The following is an 18,047-nucleotide window of genomic DNA, read 5'->3' as shown; positions in this document are numbered from 1 at the left end:
AGCCACCAGCCTGTCTACCAGCTGGCCAGCCATCAGCCTGTCTCCCAATCGACTAGCCTCCTGTCTGCTCCTGCCCCCGAGCTGGCTAGCCACCTGTCTGACCCTGACCCCGAAGACCTTCAGAATTCCCCTTTCCGGTGTACTCGCCTGGCTACTTCCACGTGTGTGGGTCTCAAAGACGTCGATCCTCTAACCTATCCAGTGCCACAGAGGCTCAGCTGCTTAGTGACCTAGAGCCTCAGAAGCCCAGTAAAGCAGAGCCTGCGCATTCCAGAACCAAGTTCAACGTCCAGCCAGACCCTGAGCTGGATCCTGTCTATTCCTGTGTCAGGGGTTCCTGCCAATGTGTTGCCTGTTCCTGCATTGGGTATCCCAGCCAATACCCTGTCTGTTCCCGAGCCGGGGATCCCAGCCGACGTCCCACCTGTTCCTCAATCGAACATCCCAGCCAATGTGCCGCCCGTTTCTCAGTCGGGGGTCCCAGCTCACATCCTGTCAATTCCTTAGTTGGGGGTCCCAGCCAATGTCCTGCCTGTTCCTCAGTTGGGGGTCCCTGCCAGGTTCTCGCTTATTCCTGAGTCGGTCATCCTGGCCAGTGTCCTGAGTCAGGTGATGTCAAGCCTGCTCCTGTACTTCAGTCAGCTGCGCTCACCAATGCCCTACCTGAACCCCAGTTGGCCATCCTTGCCAATCGCCTGCCTGTTCTCCAGGTAGCTGTCCCCAACAACGGTCTGCCTGATTTCTGCAAAAGGGCCTGCCAGAGCTCTCAGACCATCAGTCGGATGTCATTTCAGCCACCGCCGACCAGCCTGCTCCCAATACCGTCGTCTCAGCTGACAAGGACCAGCTAGATTATCAGGCGTCCTGTCGAGTGGTCCTGTTGCCATTCTCCATTGCGTGTGGTTCTCAGCTTCGTTTTTGGCCTGTCTGGTCCCCCTGTCATTTGCCTCTTACGCTGGACCCCAGTATCCTGTTCTTCCACCAAAGGGGACCCACCTTTGCCTGCGGCTTCCTGCTCTTCCTCCACAGGGGACCCACCTTTGCATGTGGCCTCCTACTCGACTTCCAGAGAGGACCCACCTTTGCCGTCGCCCTCCTGCCAAACTTCCAGAGGGGACCTGTCTTTGCCGTTCCCACCGTAGCAGCTCTGCCTTTGATCCTGCCTTTGCTGATGTCCACTGGAGCTTCCCTGCCTTCGTTGCCGCCCACCAGACCAATTCCTCCCCTCTGTCCGCCCTCCCGTCAAGATCCTCAGTTCTCCTGTTCTCCAGCCACTGGGCCAAGCGACTGAGTTCCTCAACTGTCCAGCCCCTGGGCTGTCCGCCCGAGGTGTCCTGCTCCTTGTCCCTTCTGCCACCGGCCGTCTGTCCAAAGTTTCCCGCTCTCTGAGCTTCCCTGCCCACCCTTTGACATTGAATACAGTCATTTGATCCATTGTTTATATCAAAATATTGACATTGTCCATGTAGCTCAGTGTCATAGCATGGGGTATACTAGTGAATTTTGAAATACAGCATTATAAAAACAAATTCAGCTAAATAATTAGGTGTGTGGATGTAAAAATTAATTTTGTTTTTACAGTTTATTCCAAACCATAAAAAAGTACATGGTAAGCAATGACAATAAGCATGTTATTTCTTGCCGTTTGTTCAAAAGTACATGGTCAGCAATGACAAGAAACATGTTATTTCTTGCCGTTTGTTCTTAATAACTGTCTTTGGCAGCTTACCTGGGCCATTCTTCTTGGTTTGAGACACACCTAAGGGACAGCAGCTGAGGCCAGCTTTTGTCTTGGTGTTTGATTTGGGAGGCCTTTTTTTAACTGTTTATAAGCATGATTTTGATACTTTCGATTGTGGAACCATCCAACGTTGCTCTTAGTTCTTAGTATGAATAGTGCAACCCTGTCTCCTAGAAATTACGTTTATATACAACGGCAAATATATTTTGAAGGAAACATAAATGCGGCCAGATTACCTCATTACGTTAAGAGAAAATGTAATGTTGTTAATTTACTATTTGGCAAGTTGAAAATATGTTGAAAATATGTTGATCCACATGTATCAGTAAAATGTTCACTGACAATATTTTTGTTTTCTGCCAACATATCATGCAGTAGCATATTCACTTGTATTGACTACAGCATTATTTAACTTTTTTATGGTTCTGTTTAGACTCTAGCAGCACTTGGTTAAGGTTTGGGAAAGATCCTGGTCTGGTTTAATATAGAAAGGGTAACAAGTGACTTTAGAAACAATCTGTTTCTTAACATTTAAACAAAACCACCATCTTTCCCTAACCCTAACCAAAGTGCTGATGTTGCCTAAATCATAGACAGGACTCTGAATGTGAACCCCAGTTTCTGGTTTGACGTTTTGTATAACCAAAATCCACCCCAACCATCACCCAACGAATCTGCTGCCATTAACAAATCTTCATTCATTCAAAAGAATGTTGCTTCTCAACATAATCCAGCCAGAGATCACGTTGCCACCACAAAGTAATTTAGAAAACAGTTTAGCAGTATATGAATGTAATTCCTAGGAGACAGGGTTGAGTTGTGTCATGGTCACGGTTAGTAGTTACCAACTGTAGCCACTCAGCGTATATAGTTTAGTGGTAATGCATTTCCTTAGAGGTAACAGCAAATCATTTCGCCGGCACCACCTGTGCTGTGACAACAGCCATAGTGTTATGTGTGATGCCCCACAGACTCACCGCAGAGAGGAAGAAGACCATGCAGGAGAGGGAGAATCCACTGGTGTAACCAAGATACCCTGCAGGACATAAGAAAACAACCCTGACACACATCAAGATAAAAACTACATATAGGCACTGTTACTACAGTGTAAGTTTTATTATGTTAGAACAGATGTTATGTGCATTTCCTTTGTCTTTTTTGAATCATATTGGAGAGCAGAACCAATCTTTTGTCTCCTACATGGCTTTGTGGAGGCTGCATCAATTTCAGTTGACACCATACAATAAGGAAACACAGGGTTTGCATTCTTTCTAAAGACTTTAAAAAATTAATGGTCTTGTCATACACACACTGTCGAAAGCATTACTCCGAGGATTAGTTGAGTATGATGAAGTTGAGCAGAAGTGACATACCCAGGTGTTTCATCAGGGCCAGCGGAAGGATGATGCAGACGGTGACGATGATGATGAGGTAGTTTCCATTCATGAACCAGTCGCTAGGTGCAGAACACAAGACATCACACACATACAGTAAAACATACTCACTGTGTAAAACTGTGTTTTTCAAATTCCAATTTATAACAAAAGCGAGGACAAAAGACCAAAAGCGAAGTCTGTTCCCTTGTGAAATTAGAATTTTTCAATTTGTTCCAGGGACAGGAAGTCAAATATTTGTTTGTGATGTATTTGGTTTTTCTAGCCCATACACACAGACAAGTGGCTTTGATGTGAGTTATTGGTAACATACCTTCCAAAAAACTTAAAAACATCAATGAGCCACACTGTTGCACTGGGTGACATGTTCCTTTATTACGCACACTGCAGCTTATTTTGACTCAATCTTGCACCCCATCCTGCTTTAAGAGATCAAGCTAGTCCAGGCAGTCAACTCAAGTCTGATGCTACACTCACTGGACATACTCCTATCACTGCAACACATCCTTATGATGATGATGGTGTACTTAAGCCGTCTGTGCTCTGCTTACTCTTTTGTGCCACAGACCTGAGCTGAAAGCTATGATATCACCTACTGCTGTTCATATAGCATTACATAAGCCACACCTCCACCCTGCATCCACCTGTAGGCTCAAAGTCTACCTCCCCCTTCCTTGTGAATTGTGATGAGGTCAGAGCCTAGATACCAAATATTAACACTCTACATACTCTACATTCACATAATAATACATTACATGTGTATTGGTTTACTGAACATGTCACTAGAGCACCAAATGTGAATTGATCAGCTGCTGGAAATAGTCCCAAACAAATGCACAATTTCCTCCTGTTTGAGTAATGTTTGCTAAAACCTACAGTGGTCCGATGCTTTAAGAGAGAAAAGAAACTATATATTTGTAAGTTGTTTTTTTTTTAAAGTTTATGTCTTTGGTAGGAACCAGTGGGCATGGAGCTGAGAGCCACAGACAGAGTAGAGAAGTCAGAAAGTATTGTAAGACAGACAAACACACTGTTGGTTTTTGTCTTTTCATCTTTTATTGTGGACCTCTTGGTTCTCTGTAATCGACACAAACAGATGAAACTGATTTTAAATTCTATACATTTTGTTGATTTCAAAGTTGTTAGCAGTACTCACTCAGACCTAGATGTCTGGCCAAGAAAGGCTTGGATGACCAGTGGTAACTCATATTTCACTATGAATAGGTAGCTGGACATGGCTGCAGGAGAGGAAAACATAGATGGCGTGAAGAAAGACTGTTTAGCGGTGTACATAGTATTTACATGTGTTTACATGTTCCCTCAAAACAGTGATGTTCTGGCACATTTGGTTCCTGTGATACAATATATTATCACCTACTTCATCTACTCATATGACATAAATTTTTCAAATAGCACACCTATTTACCAGTGTCTTACCTCCAATGTTATGTAACGTTATGATGACAGCTGCTAGAATCTTCCCTGGATGACCAAAAGCTCTGAGGCCCAGCTGCTCATAGGCACGAATACCTGAAGAAACAAATAACAAAGAACTATGTTAACAAACTGTGGACATTCCGACACGTTTACATGATTACTAGCTGAACTGGCCTTATATACAGATGAAGGGAAGTGAAGAGACAAAGACATTTGCTTTGTGAAAAGTTTGAGATCGAAGACTATTCTCATATTTCTGACAATATTTTCTAAGTGTAATGAAGCCTTACCCACAACTCCAGCACTACGTAGCAGCAGATGGATAGAGTAACAGGACAGACAAGCAATGCACGTCAACAGGATCCTGTGAAATACAACAGGTATGTTGTGGAATGTCATTACTTTCACTTCTTACATATGCAGTTTCAGTATTGTACTGCACAGTGCTGACGTCTTGGAAATTAATTCTAAAAGCTACAGGCAAACCCGTACAATGTGACAACCACTGGAGAGATGTGCTTTCTAGGGAGCCAAGTAACAAAGGTTTTTCAGTAGTCCAGCCAATGTGACACAAATACTGCACCCCCAGTTTAAATGCTGCACAATTTGAAGTTTTATTTGACTGAAGAGGCCATTAAGGGTCAACATGCTGCTATTTCAATGTCTGGAGGACGTCAATGGTGGGTTTCAGTAACAGTTTGCCATGCCCTCCTTCACTTTCCCTTGGTACACCATACAGCACCTGAGTGGCTAAAGGAAGGGTTCATACTTTTTCAACTCTTTCTTAAAGCAATAGTCAGGTGCCCATATGAACATTAAAAAAAGTTTTGCCACTGTAATCATTCCCCCTTTTCATTTCTGAAGCTCAGCAAGGAGACACTGAACACAAATGGGGGAACCAGCAAATTTGGAAGATACTCTCTAATTTGTCTAACATGAAACCTCATATTAGCGTCAAATAAACTGTGGAATGGGTTTTTGTGTAGACTGGATTTTGTCCTGCATCACTTACACTTAAACTGTATGAGGACAGGATCTCTTAATGGCCACTAATATAGGAGGAATGATTACACCAAGCGCAACCTGTTTTAGTGTTAATATGGGCACCTGAACATTGTCTTAAGACAGATTTGAAAAATTGCAAACCTATCCTTTAAAGAGTGGGTGGGCAGGGTCTGAGGGCAGCTGAGTATTTACAAGCTTTCCTTCACCTGCTAACATACGTATTATACAATGATAAATGGTGAAACAGCAGTTTGGCTAACTGTCCGAGCATTGCAGTTACTTTGTTTCAAAAGTTAATGTCAATAAGGAGATGACCTTTTCACTGAATGACTGCAATATGTGATCATCAGGTGAGTTTATGAGTGTTTTCAAGAGATAATCTAATTGACTTACAATGGGAACAAGTCATCTTAGCTGTTAGTGAGCTTACGTAACTTTTACTGAATGTAGCCACAAGCGACAATATGGGAATGGTAAAATTAATTGTAGAGTAGCCCACATAGAGAGGAGTCAGTTAACTGATTCAGTAATGTCACATACATAGAAATATCTTTCTAAAGATAGTTAACATTAGCTAATATTAGCCACCATAAGCTAGTGGTCATACCAGGCTAGGTAAGACTGTAGCAGGAAAACCCGAGTGTACTGAACTGAGCAAGGGCGTTTTATTGCTTAAAAATTAAACTTTAACTTATAACAGGGAAAATGCATTGTTTCTTGTCTCAAAAGTACCATACTTTTGCTTTAAATTTCTCTTGAAAATGGGTTAATTCATTGTCATGTTTCACTCTGCTTCTTAGCTCATGTTTTTCTTACTTTTGTAATTTGTGCAGTGTTTCCTGTTTTGTTTAGTGTCATTAATCCTTTCTCTCGTTTCAGATTCCCACTTACAGCCCCTGTGTGTTTCCCATCACTGTGATCATCTGGCTCGCCATGGTTTGTATTTAGTCTCTGTTCTCTCTTCCCTCTGTGTCAGTCATCTTCGTTCCTTGTGACAAGGGTTCCTGCCTACTCCTAGTGTTAGTGTTCCAGGTTTTTGTTTTTAGCCTAGTTTTTTGAGCTCGCCTTTTGCCCAGCCCTTTTGGATTTGTTTGCCTGCTCTGTTTGCCTGCCTGTCTACTGACCTTTTTCCAACGAAAGACCTTGATTTTTGTGGATCCCAGAACATTGTCCAGAGTCGTGAATTTGAGTCCTATTGACTTGAGGTTACCAGTGTCATATTCAGGAGATCATCAGTCTTCTTGTAATGGTAAATCCATCACATGAAATGAAGATAGAAAAAAGTGGCAGTAGTAATTATTAGGGGATGGGTGGATGAGTAAACAAAACTTGGGACTTTAAGACAGAAGACCACTCTTTGTTTCCCGTTTCAAACCAACTATCAGCGTTGGTGTCTCTATGACCATGACCATCGTGATGGTTATTGTTACCATGATGAAAAAGCCCTAACCTAACCTTAGCAAAGTAGTAATTTTAACCCAAGCCAAACCCCAAACCCTAACCTTAACAAAGCAGTTTTTGTGCCTAAACCTAGCCAAACTGTAGCCATAGCATCATAACTGGCTAATTTAAATGTTTCATATGCGAAAAGTCAGCTCAGTCTTCGTGCATCATCCATACTAACAAAATCAATTTTTGTTTTTATCTTTCTAAAAAAAAGTATTATGTTCCCAGTAAAAAATACAACAGACAACAAAATGGAAGTAATTTTCTATATCAGTCAGACAGCACACTGAACATCTGCTTTCTTCCTCCAGACTGGCAAACTGTCCAGTTTTAACAGCAAGTGGTAAAATACCAGATCTAAGCAAAGCACAAGAGATCTTTTAAGAAATTATATACAACATAATTGTCACATAATTCTCACCCCCTGGTGGCACAGGAGAGGCTCCCTCAGATTTCCTTGACCTCTATGGAGTTCCCTCGGTTTACCTTGACTTTGAATAGGTGTTTAACAAGGCCTGTACCATATCCCTGCCTCCTACGGACCCTATGATTGCACCATAGACATCTTCCTGGGGCTTCACCTCCTATGGTCTGCCTTTATTTGCTGTCAGCCCCAGTGATCGAGGCTATATGAACCATTACATCCAGAGCTCCTTAGCTGCTGGCATCATCCGTCCTTCCTCGTCTTCTGCCAGATATGGGTTCTTTTTTGTGGATAGAAAGGAGAAGACTACACCCGGGCCTCAATGAAATCAAGATTAAGAAAAGGTACCCTCTTCCACTCATCTCCTCCACTTTTGAACTGTTGCAGGGAGATCTTAACAAAGCTAACTCTCCAGGAAGCTGTCTTCAGCAAAAAGGAACAATGACATGGGCAACTGGGAGTTGCTAGCCATCAAGCTGGCGTTGGACGAGGGGAGGCAGTGGCTAGAGGAGGCCGAACAGCCATTCTTAGTATGGACTGAACACAAGAACCTAGAATACATCAGAGCTACCAAGAGGATATCCCCTGACAAGCTGGGTGGGCGCTGTTTTTTAACAGTTTTAACTTCACCTTCTCTCATTGCCCTGGCTATAGAAACTTCAAGCTGGATGCCCTCTCTCACCAGTTTGAGCCGGACAACAACCCCAGGGCCCCCACTACCATCCTGCCTCTGACCTGCGGGATTGGAGCTATGATCTAGAGCATTGAAAATGTGCTCATGTGGGCGCTGAAGGGGGTGCAGGTCCCAGAAGGCTGCCCTCTGAAGTACCTCACTTCACCACTACCTAGCCACTCTTTGCTCACAGGTCCTGCATTGGGCCACTCCACCAATCTGAGTTGCCACCCGGGGGTGCATTGGACTGTCAGCCTCCACAGACAGCGTTTCTGGTGGGCCTATCTGGGAGAGGACACTGGGGTGTTAATTTCTGCCTGTTCAGTTTTTTCCCAGAACAAGACCTACTGTCAGCGCCCTTCTGGGTTGCTCTATCCTCTTCCTATGCGACGGTGGCCATGGTCCCACATTTCTCTGGACTTTGTCACTGGATTACTCACTTCCAAAGTTAACACAGTGATTCTCATCATCACTTTGATGAGATCACGTTTTTCTAAGATGGCCCACTTATTTCCCCTGCCTAAACTCCCCTTTGCCAAGGAGACAGCAGAGGTCCCGTTCTGGTGACTGTAGAGGCAGAGGTGACTGTAACATCCCATTAATCATTGCCTGTTGTTTCCTGTTTTATTTTGAAGTCCTCACATGTCTTGCTATCTTCCTGCCCTCAGGCATCTCCTTTTCCCTTGATCATCCCCACCTGCTTCCAATTACTCACCTGCCCCTGGTTGTGTAGCCAACCATGTATATATACTCCCCTGGTTTCTCTGTTTCCCTGCCAGATTGTCTTTGTTCATCCTCATGTGTTCACTGGTTTCCAGCATTTTTCCCAGTGTTAGTCTCTATGGGTTTTGACATATCTCTTTTTTGATGGTTTTTGGATTTTTGACTCCTTCCCATCTGGATTTGTTAGTTTAATTCAGATTGCTTACCTGCGTATGACTGCCTGGCTTTCCAGTAAAAGACTTTGCCTTTTTGAACTTTACTTTGTGTTATGAGTTTTTCTGTGTCTGAGTCTCTGACCTGCCCAGAAATGTTACAAAACCTTGTTTGTTTTTGCTGGCCAGCCTTAGCTGTCAGGGGCACATATTTGTAATGTAGTGCAAAATTAGCAGTGGACAATCTTAAAGAGCCACCTGGGATTAATATTTAATTTAATTAATTAATTAATTTATTTATTTATTTATTGTTTTAAGTTTTTTTTAAAGAATATTTATTTGACAACTGACTGTCTAGAGAGAGACAGGGGTATGAAACACAATGTTATGTTATATTTGTACAAATAGTGGATTCCTGCTGGGATTATGTATTACAAATCCATAGAAATTCATAAAAGAAAGAAATGAAAACAAGCACTAGAAATCAACAACAATACAATTATTCATGTAATTGTAATGTGAAATAGTTAGAAATTGTTAAGACTGTTGGATTTTTATTAGATATATAAAGAATTATTTTATCCATGATGTGATAACTACATTGTACATCAGTATACATATGTTGACATGGCTAATGGACACAGCTGTGGAATTAAAATTGTTTTCTGTGTAATAGTCCTGTCAGTGAAAGTGATCTGTTTGTGCTTGCACAACATCAGTAATTTGGTATTACAGATTTGACACAAATTTCAGGAGCTAGGTTTCACCGACAATTTCCTGATGCTGTTTTTTTTAACGTGGTACATTTTCTTTTTCCATTTAAGTAACTTTACATATGCCATAACTACATGTGGCATAAGCATTAAGTAAGTGTTGTGTAATATTTACCTTGTCTCCTCCTCGTATGTCTGTTTGTCTACTGTCTGTCTTTTTCAGGGAACCACTGAGGTACAGAACATGTATGTGAGTGTGTGTATCATGTTCAGTTGTACTCTTTGTAACTGTGTATATCTCCGGTACTCACAGGAAAAAGATGATGCCTGTGTTCGACATGGCATATGACAGACCCAGAATGCCACTGCCCATGATGGCATTGCTCAGGTTGAAGACAGACATCCCAAAGGAGGTTTTACCCTCAAACTGAAAAAGACATATGACTATAATTTTAACTTCAAAGACACAATAACATTATGTCATGTTAAGGGGCATATTGTGACATTTCATTACAAGTCACCTAAGTATAGTGTCCAAGGCAATGCAATACCTTTCAGCATCCTACTCACAAATCATATCATATCATATATATCCATCTCTTCTAAAACATACTTTGATATGCAACTGCTTTTCAGTAGTATTCATGTTTTTTGGGGAAAACAATGCTGCCTGGATTGTGTTCAGTCATTTTGTTTATTTTTCAGTGTAGTTATCCCTGCAATGTGTATGCATTAGGTAGACATAGCTTAGTTTGGAAAAAAAAAACACTTGGTCAATGTTGGGTGGAGATGTTGATAATGGTGAATATAATAATATTGCAAATAGGTCTGACTGTTTGTCATAATTAAATCAATGACATGATGCATAAATTGTGTGGCCAGGTGCATTGATTACATTTAATAAAAAAACGTTAATTACTATCTGGAGACTCGTTTCCAGTGCTCCCTTAGCACATGACATGAACATACGGAGCAGCAACAGGCGACATAGCCTCTGCCTCTCTCTCATACTCACATCTGTGAACTGAGGTCCCTTTGAGCCTTCATTCTTGTGCTGTAGGAACCTTTCTTTCTCTGATGAGATTCTACAATATCCATCAAAAAAAAAACAAAAAAAAAAACACTTCCTCAACTTTAAAATATGAACATACTTGATTTACTATGAATTCATAGTGAGTCAGCGTAGTAGGACACATAGGAAACATACCCTCCCTCATTAGGTAAAGCAGCATCATGGTGGTGATTGCCATTTGATTGCTTATGCAGTTCCATACTTATTACAGGTTCAGTGGGCTGAGTTATTCCTTCAGATAGATGGAAATTTTCAAAAGAATAAAAAAGTATTGAAAGGTGAAATCTGAAAAAAGAAGAAACAAAACACAAATGACTAAAAACCACCTCAAGGAGAATGTTTGCATATTTACAAATTTTTATATTGACTGTAGGACACTGACACCATCAAAATGTAATCTGTTTACAATTACAATAAATTGCACACGCACGCAGACACACACACACACACACACACACACACACACACACACACACACACACACACACACACACACACACACATATATATGGAGAAAGGAGCAAAAGATGGGCATTCCCTCATGCAGATGTGTAACATATGTACAGAGAAGGCGGATATAACGAAAGGAAAATTACAAAAAGAGAAACTGAATGACAATATTAAGTAAAGTGCAAACATATAATATTAAAGCTATGCTAATCAATATTCAAATTATATATCAAATTACTGTGTAATGTAAAAGGTTTTATCACCAACTATGCAATTCCCCTCAGCTCTGCTGAGTATTTGAGCTTCTTTGAGGTCATTGTTTTGGTTTTATTGCCCACAACCTTACTGTTTTGGTTTCCTTTGTTTACTCCCATAGCCCAAAGAGGATGCAGGTTAATTAGGTGTGAATGTGAATCTGAATGTGAATGGTTGTCTGCTATGTGTAAGTTCTGTGATAGACTGGCAACCTGTCCAGGGTTTAATCGTGAAAAGAATAAGCAGATAAAAGTATCATTTAGGATGAATGGATGGATCTTAAGTTCAGTGTCAGTGCTCTCATCACCCTGGTATCTAGCAGCAGCAGCAGGCAACAGTTTCCAGTGAAAAGTCTCTGACAAACCGAAACAGCAGACGGACATATGTAGACACAACCTGGTGAACACTGCGGAACATTTAGCAGCTAAAGAGCCAGGTGTTTCCCTCAGGAGTTGGTGGAGACCAAACCAGAGCTGAAACCAGAGTGAATATTGGACTTTAGAGAGACTTTCCTCCTTTAAAAAATGACCCTTTAGGTCATCTGTTTAAGCAGCTTATTATGACCCATATGTTTTATTGTTAGGTGATCTTTAGTGGCCGCAGTAATTATGATATGAGCAGGAAGAAGTCAGGGGGAAAGTCAGGTGACAAAGTCTGCGTTAGGAGCAGGCTGGGGTGGATGGATGGGTCGACAAAACACAGGACCTTCTCACATGAGGCTGTTGTTCGTTACATGTTTGAAACCAATAATTATCATTGTTTCTTTTAACCATGACCGTTCCACAACCTTAGGGGACCACTATGTGGATTTAGTGGCTCTAGTGGTGGGGTTGCAGATTGCAACCAATTGAATTGCCCTCCCCTCACTCATCCCTTTCCAAGCATGAAGGAGAACCTACGGTGGCCATTAGGTAATGTAAAAACATGAAAGGCCCTCTCTAGAGCCAGTGTTTGGTTTTACCATTCTGGGCTACAGCAAAACATGGTGGTACAACATGGTAGGCTCTGTGGTAAAGGACCCGGTCCCTATGTAGAGATTGAGAACTCATTCTAAACTAATGAAAACACAACAATTCTTAGTTTCAGGTGATTATACCCTAATGAAAACATAATAATGAATATTATATTCCATATCTGCCAGTAGCGCCCCCTAAATTCGACACACTGGTCCTTTAACTATAAATTCATTATTGTAACCATCACGACGAAGATTCTCTAATCCAAACCACAATCTTTTCCTAAACCTAACCATGTTGTTTTTGTGCCAAAACCTAACCAAACCATGACCGTTCAATAAGTTTAAAGGTGCTAAAATTAAATTTTCTCTGTCGCCGAATGTGGTTTCTTGCCGGTAGCAGGTGGTGATAATAGTTGCTTGCCAAGAGCCTCAGCAATCATTGCGTTTACGACACAGGAGTTTATAATATGCCTCTTGAGAAGCGCTTCTTCTTCAGGGCAGCCTGGATGCAACAGTGACTCGCTATTGGAAAGTGATGAGACAGGCCGGGCCGTCTTGTTAGCATGCTAACTTCAGTTGAAGAAGTGACAGAAATGGAAGCTAAACAAGAGTTAACATTGCCATTGCTTTCCACACTGAGTAAAGGTATGAGGTTTGAGGCTGAACTTACGTTTCTTTTAGACTGGTAAGTACACAGCTGTTGGCTGTGTAGTGATAGCATGTACATATAGCACCTTTAACCTTTCTTGGCCTCCTGGATGTGCAAATAGACAAATTATGGCCTACATGTTCGCCATAGCACCTTTTTTAAGGTGATAATATGTCAGTGTTGTGTTTACAGCTTGTTTTACTGCCCTCATTTGGAAAAAACAAATCAATTGCTTAAGCTTTACTATTTAGAGTTAAGGAGTTTTGTTTTAGACAGGAGCGTAAAAGTGTTTGGAGTGAGTGAGATATTGTTTTCTCTGTCCACACCAATCTTGAAGATGTCTAATAGTAAATGTATTGATAGTAGTACTTTTGGTTAACAGAAAATACCAAAGTTATGCCAACTGATATAAAACCCTGATCTGTAAACATGCAGAGGCAGCGATTGTAGCAGCTAAACAAGGTTATCTGTTACTGTTTTTAATTTACTAATACATCTGAGGAGCTTCATTGTCCATATTAAAAGCCAGAGCTGCTCTCCTTCCTATCCCATTATTTCTGATTTATTAAACAGCCTTCAGTGAGAGAAAACCAACGAAGAGAGAAAGTGAATTACACAATCAGTTCAGCAGCTACATTTATCTCCATGTCATCAGTATCAAAGTACACATCTGAGCCCACTGAGCTACAAACACTCCACTCACCATGTGTCTATGTTGGGTTTGAATCTATCAATGGAAGAGACAAACAACAAGCAGTATTCATCCACATCCACATACACTTAAGGTCAAACACTACGACAACATTCTATTCATATTTGGTTACAGTTGTACTATCAAAAACTTACCCAAAATTTCCAAGGCAAATGTGATTAGAGCTGGAACAATTAGTTAGTTAGTCAACCAAAATTCACTGGAACAACTCTGTGTGTTGGGCTAATCTGGCCCTGGTGTTTGATGGCATTTTATCAAATCCCAATCCAGTATGGAATCTGCTTATGGAAACAATTAACTTTTTGAATTTGGTATCTTTTTAGCGATTACTTTCAGCTATTTTGCAAAAGTTATAAAAATGACAAACATTTAAGAACAACAACAATGGCATTCCAAGAACTAAAATTTTGCCAGACAGACAAATTTCATATAAAATTTCCTATAGCTAAATGAGCAGCTTAATAGTTTGTACAATGCTCTTTGATAATAAAAATAATACATTTGGCTAACAGAACCAAGCCTTAGCCAGAACTGTAATATATTAAAATTATGTTTTGTATTGGTGGGCCAAAATGTTCCCCAAACCCAACTGAGATGCAACGTGGCTCTATAGATAAGGGGCTAAAGTGAAGCCAAGTCTGAACAGCTCCATTGTGGATATCTTTTCTCTGTAGGCCTCATAAATGACAGACAGAGTGATAACAGCTGAGAATGACCTCCTGCTCAAACATGACTGAGCTGGATTCCTCAGACATTGACATTTTGTACAAGGTTGTCACATGGACTCTATTTGTAAATACAGTCTATGTATAGGGCCATTTTACATTTTCATGGTCTCATGCACTTTATAGGCATTACTAAATATAATTATGTTTCCCAGAGAGAACACAAACATATTTTAAATTTTGATTATTTTAATTAATACATTTATTTTGAAGTTGTCATGCAGTTTAAGTGGTGGCAGAGCTATCGGAACATACTGTATATACCGTTACATCTTAGTCTTTACACTGGAAATAAGTTAACTGTAGTTTGCGTACTCAAAAGCACCACTTAAAAATAAAATTGCAAATTGAAAAGTGACACTGTAAGTTAGCCATGTAAATTGGACACCTCCCTCTTAAATTGGGGGGGACTAGGTGTTTCAGATCAGGATCAGGTTCTGTCTGTCCATTCAAAGGTTATTTCTCACAGAGCAGTGGTCTTACTGTAATTATACCTAAAAGAACATTACATGTTTGCACTATGTTTCAGCATGTTAAAATAACACTATCTGGCTTGACTGGGGCTCTAAATTCCTAACTGCCCATCATCACTGATTGGATTCCATTTTTTATTTGGTTGAACTTGGATGAATGATGAATATTTGTTATTTAGCAAATATCACAATTATTACACAAGATTGAATAGTTTTTTGAACCTGCTTTTTAAATTAGGTGACTACATTAAACCATTTAGGACAATATCCCATTTTAAATGCTAGTTGTTAATTATTAAAGAAAATAGTCTGTGAGAAGAGAGTATATAACAGTGAAAGTCAAACAGTTTCCTGTGGCTGCCTGCTCACCTGACACTATTTGACTTGTTGTGATGTAGGAGCACCCCCCATCCTGTGCACCAATCAGGCTCAAGAGTTTCTTGCCAATGCTTTTTGGCCAAAGATGCATTTACAGCTGTTAACAGAAACTTCTATTTATGACACCCTCTGTGCTGCTGTAGCATGTGCTTCTAGTGGGTCGCTGAGAATCAAATGCTCATGCACTACTAATGCAAGAAAAAACAGGCCAAACAGTGTGTGAAAGTTGTTTTAACTGGTACAATTTACAGTATACAATATATGTCTTACATGTCCATATGTGGATCTAACCCAGTTCTAAACATAAAAATGACCATGAAATGATTACACTGAACTGAACAGATGCTGGTTTGTTAGATGATGATATAGTTAGAGGAATAGTTAGATACTTAGGGAGCACCCTTGCTTTCTTTCTGACAGTGAAATGTTCAGGTGTTCAGAAGTACATAGCTGGAGTCAGGATGTGGTTATTTTAGCATAAAGACTGGAAGCAGGGGGAAACAGCTACCTGGCTCTGTCCACAGTTCAAAATTACATCTATCAACACCTCTAAAGCCAATAATTAACATATTGTATCTGTTTATTATGTGTTGTGTTACTGTTTTTTTTTACATTTCTGTTTGTGCCTTCCCCTGCTTCTAGTCTTTAAATCAAGCTAGGCTAACTACATCCTGACTCTGGCTCCATAGTTAACAGGCAGACATGAGATTTATATCCATCTGAACATCACACTCTTGAAGAGAAAGTGAATGATTTTATTTCCCCAAATACTAAACTGTGGCTATTCAGGAAATTCCTTTAAGTTTATGATTCCCTATGTTCCTCCACATTTCTGAATTTTAAATTTTGAAGACAATTCTTTTTGACATTATTCAAAGTGTTGTGAAACATCTCCATAGCCCTACAAAAAGAAAATGTGGCCCTTTAACTGAATTTTAAATGCATAGAAAACACAGACACAGATTCTGTTTTCACCTGAATATGACAGCAAATAGAGTTTTCACCTTGGTGAGGTAAGAGGGAACATACAGTGTAGTGTATAATGTGTGCCTCATTGAGGTCTTGCCCCATTTTCCTAGCAAGGAATGTATAATTTACATCTTACGTAATATTTTCACCGTTTAGGTGTGTTTTAGTCTTTTTAAAAACGAGCAGCACATTAACCTCTATCTGAGACCTACAGTGTGACAGCTGAGGCTCATATTTACCTCAACGTGTTATTTAGGTATTTTTTTATTACATTTATGTGTAGCCGTTGGTACATACATACACGTCAATCGTATGTAAGGCATATGGCATTCCACCATAATCGTTTTTTTCACTTATTTCTTATTCCACAAATATTACAAACATGTTTCTACATCAAGAATTGCCATTTATCATTTCAAATGTAAGTTGTTAAAAAGAAAAATGTAGGAAAATAAAATATTAATAATAATAATATATTTTTTTACTCAGAAGAGTAAAAATAATAGGTGAAAATACATATTTATACACTGCAGTAGAAACCAACTAACAAACAACCAACACACACCATTAATACTTCATTTAGAAAATAATTAGTAACAAAACATATATTGTTAATAGATATGAAAATTGCTTGAAATTATATTACAATCTTAAGAAGAATCATGCTCAAGCTCATTTATAGTAAGTTAAGTTACCTATAAAAGGGCTACCAAGAACTATTTGTCAGGAACTGATCACATCTGGAGCACTGCTGCATGAGCTGTGTCCAAGAACTAGTTTAATGAGTCTGATAAACCTTTCAAAATTAAAGCCTCTGAGACTGGTTGGTGTTCTGTAACAAAGCTCTGCTCTTCTCCCAGGGTCCTTTACTCTCCCTTGAGCAGACCTTATCAAGTGGTCAAACCACGTGGCACCACAGTAGCTCCAACTCTGCCACAGGAATGGAGTGACTTACCTCCAGAAATAGGCCCAGCTCACTCTCTGAAGCTCATAGAACCTGCACGGTGAAGTCCTGGGATCAGAGTATATAGTTTGGACTGGGAAGATGATAACACTGGCCTGTGTTTGGAGCCCATCAGAGTAGCACAGAGTGTCTCAGAGAGAGGTTGGGGAGAGGGGAGCAAATGTGGGAACAGGCAGTTAGGAGGGAGGGCTGCTGAAAATGACGGTTTCAAGTTTCTTGTGATGTCACATATAGAGGCACTCCTCTTCCTTTCCAAAAAAAAAAAAAGAAAAAAAAAGAAAACAGTGTGACTTTCTCTCAGGGCTCTGGTGATGGATTGCTGTGTGGGGAGTTAACTGGGCTTCTAGGGCCTGCTCACACACACATTGGGCCTATTGAATTGTTTCCATGTTTCAACTCTCTACCCACTCCCTACCTCTGCAACATGGTAACAGTGGACATATGGTGAGGTGATCAGCACAGGGTTGCATAAGAGCCTGGCTGCTGGTGGGCAGCTCTGAGTTAGAAGCAAACTGGAAAAAGCTAGCTCTGTTAGATCAATGTGGAAGCGTTCCACAGAACGGTAAATATATAAACCAGCGATCCCCAAAAACTGTTGGTGGTGATCGAGTTCAGGACCTGTTTGAAACAACAGATGGTCCAGCATACACACATTCCCACAGTAATTTTGGTGTAATGTTTCCACACAGGAACACAGTTTCAGCTAAGTGTGTGGCGATTCACTCCATTAAGTC

The 18,047-nt window shown here is 40.5% G+C and overlaps 1 protein-coding gene across 3 annotated transcripts in view; it reads right to left on the bottom strand.

Moving 5' to 3' along the window:
* The window catches only part of LOC120803658 (sodium-coupled neutral amino acid transporter 3-like), a 30,729-nt gene extending 13,238 nt beyond the window's left edge, over positions 1-17,491 (bottom strand). The window contains exons 1-9 of one of the 3 annotated variants that reach the window (XM_040152367.1): positions 17,305-17,491; positions 10,916-11,065; positions 10,724-10,793; positions 10,020-10,135; positions 4,863-4,936; positions 4,573-4,665; positions 4,292-4,373; positions 3,115-3,197; positions 2,719-2,777 (exon numbers count right to left, since the gene is read on the bottom strand). In XM_040152367.1, coding sequence (XP_040008301.1) covers positions 2,719-2,777; positions 3,115-3,197; positions 4,292-4,373; positions 4,573-4,665; positions 4,863-4,936; positions 10,020-10,135; positions 10,724-10,793; positions 10,916-10,980 — 642 coding nt within the window. In that variant the 5' untranslated portion in view covers positions 10,981-11,065; positions 17,305-17,491. Of the gene's footprint in view, positions 1-2,718; positions 2,778-3,114; positions 3,198-4,291; positions 4,374-4,572; positions 4,666-4,862; positions 4,937-8,835; positions 9,150-10,019; positions 10,136-10,723; positions 10,794-10,915; positions 11,066-17,304 lie in introns of those variants that run through there. The other 2 variants (XM_040152368.1, XM_040152369.1) reach the window with 2 other exon arrangements.
* Positions 17,492-18,047: the final 556 nt, after the last annotated feature.

The sequence above is a fragment of the Xiphias gladius genome, chromosome 18 (genome assembly GCF_016859285.1).
Source record: "Xiphias gladius isolate SHS-SW01 ecotype Sanya breed wild chromosome 18, ASM1685928v1, whole genome shotgun sequence".
NCBI lineage: Eukaryota > Metazoa > Chordata > Actinopteri > Istiophoriformes > Xiphiidae > Xiphias > Xiphias gladius.
The sequence above is the reverse complement of the archived record's forward strand: the minus strand, read 5'-3'. Positions and strand labels throughout refer to the sequence as shown.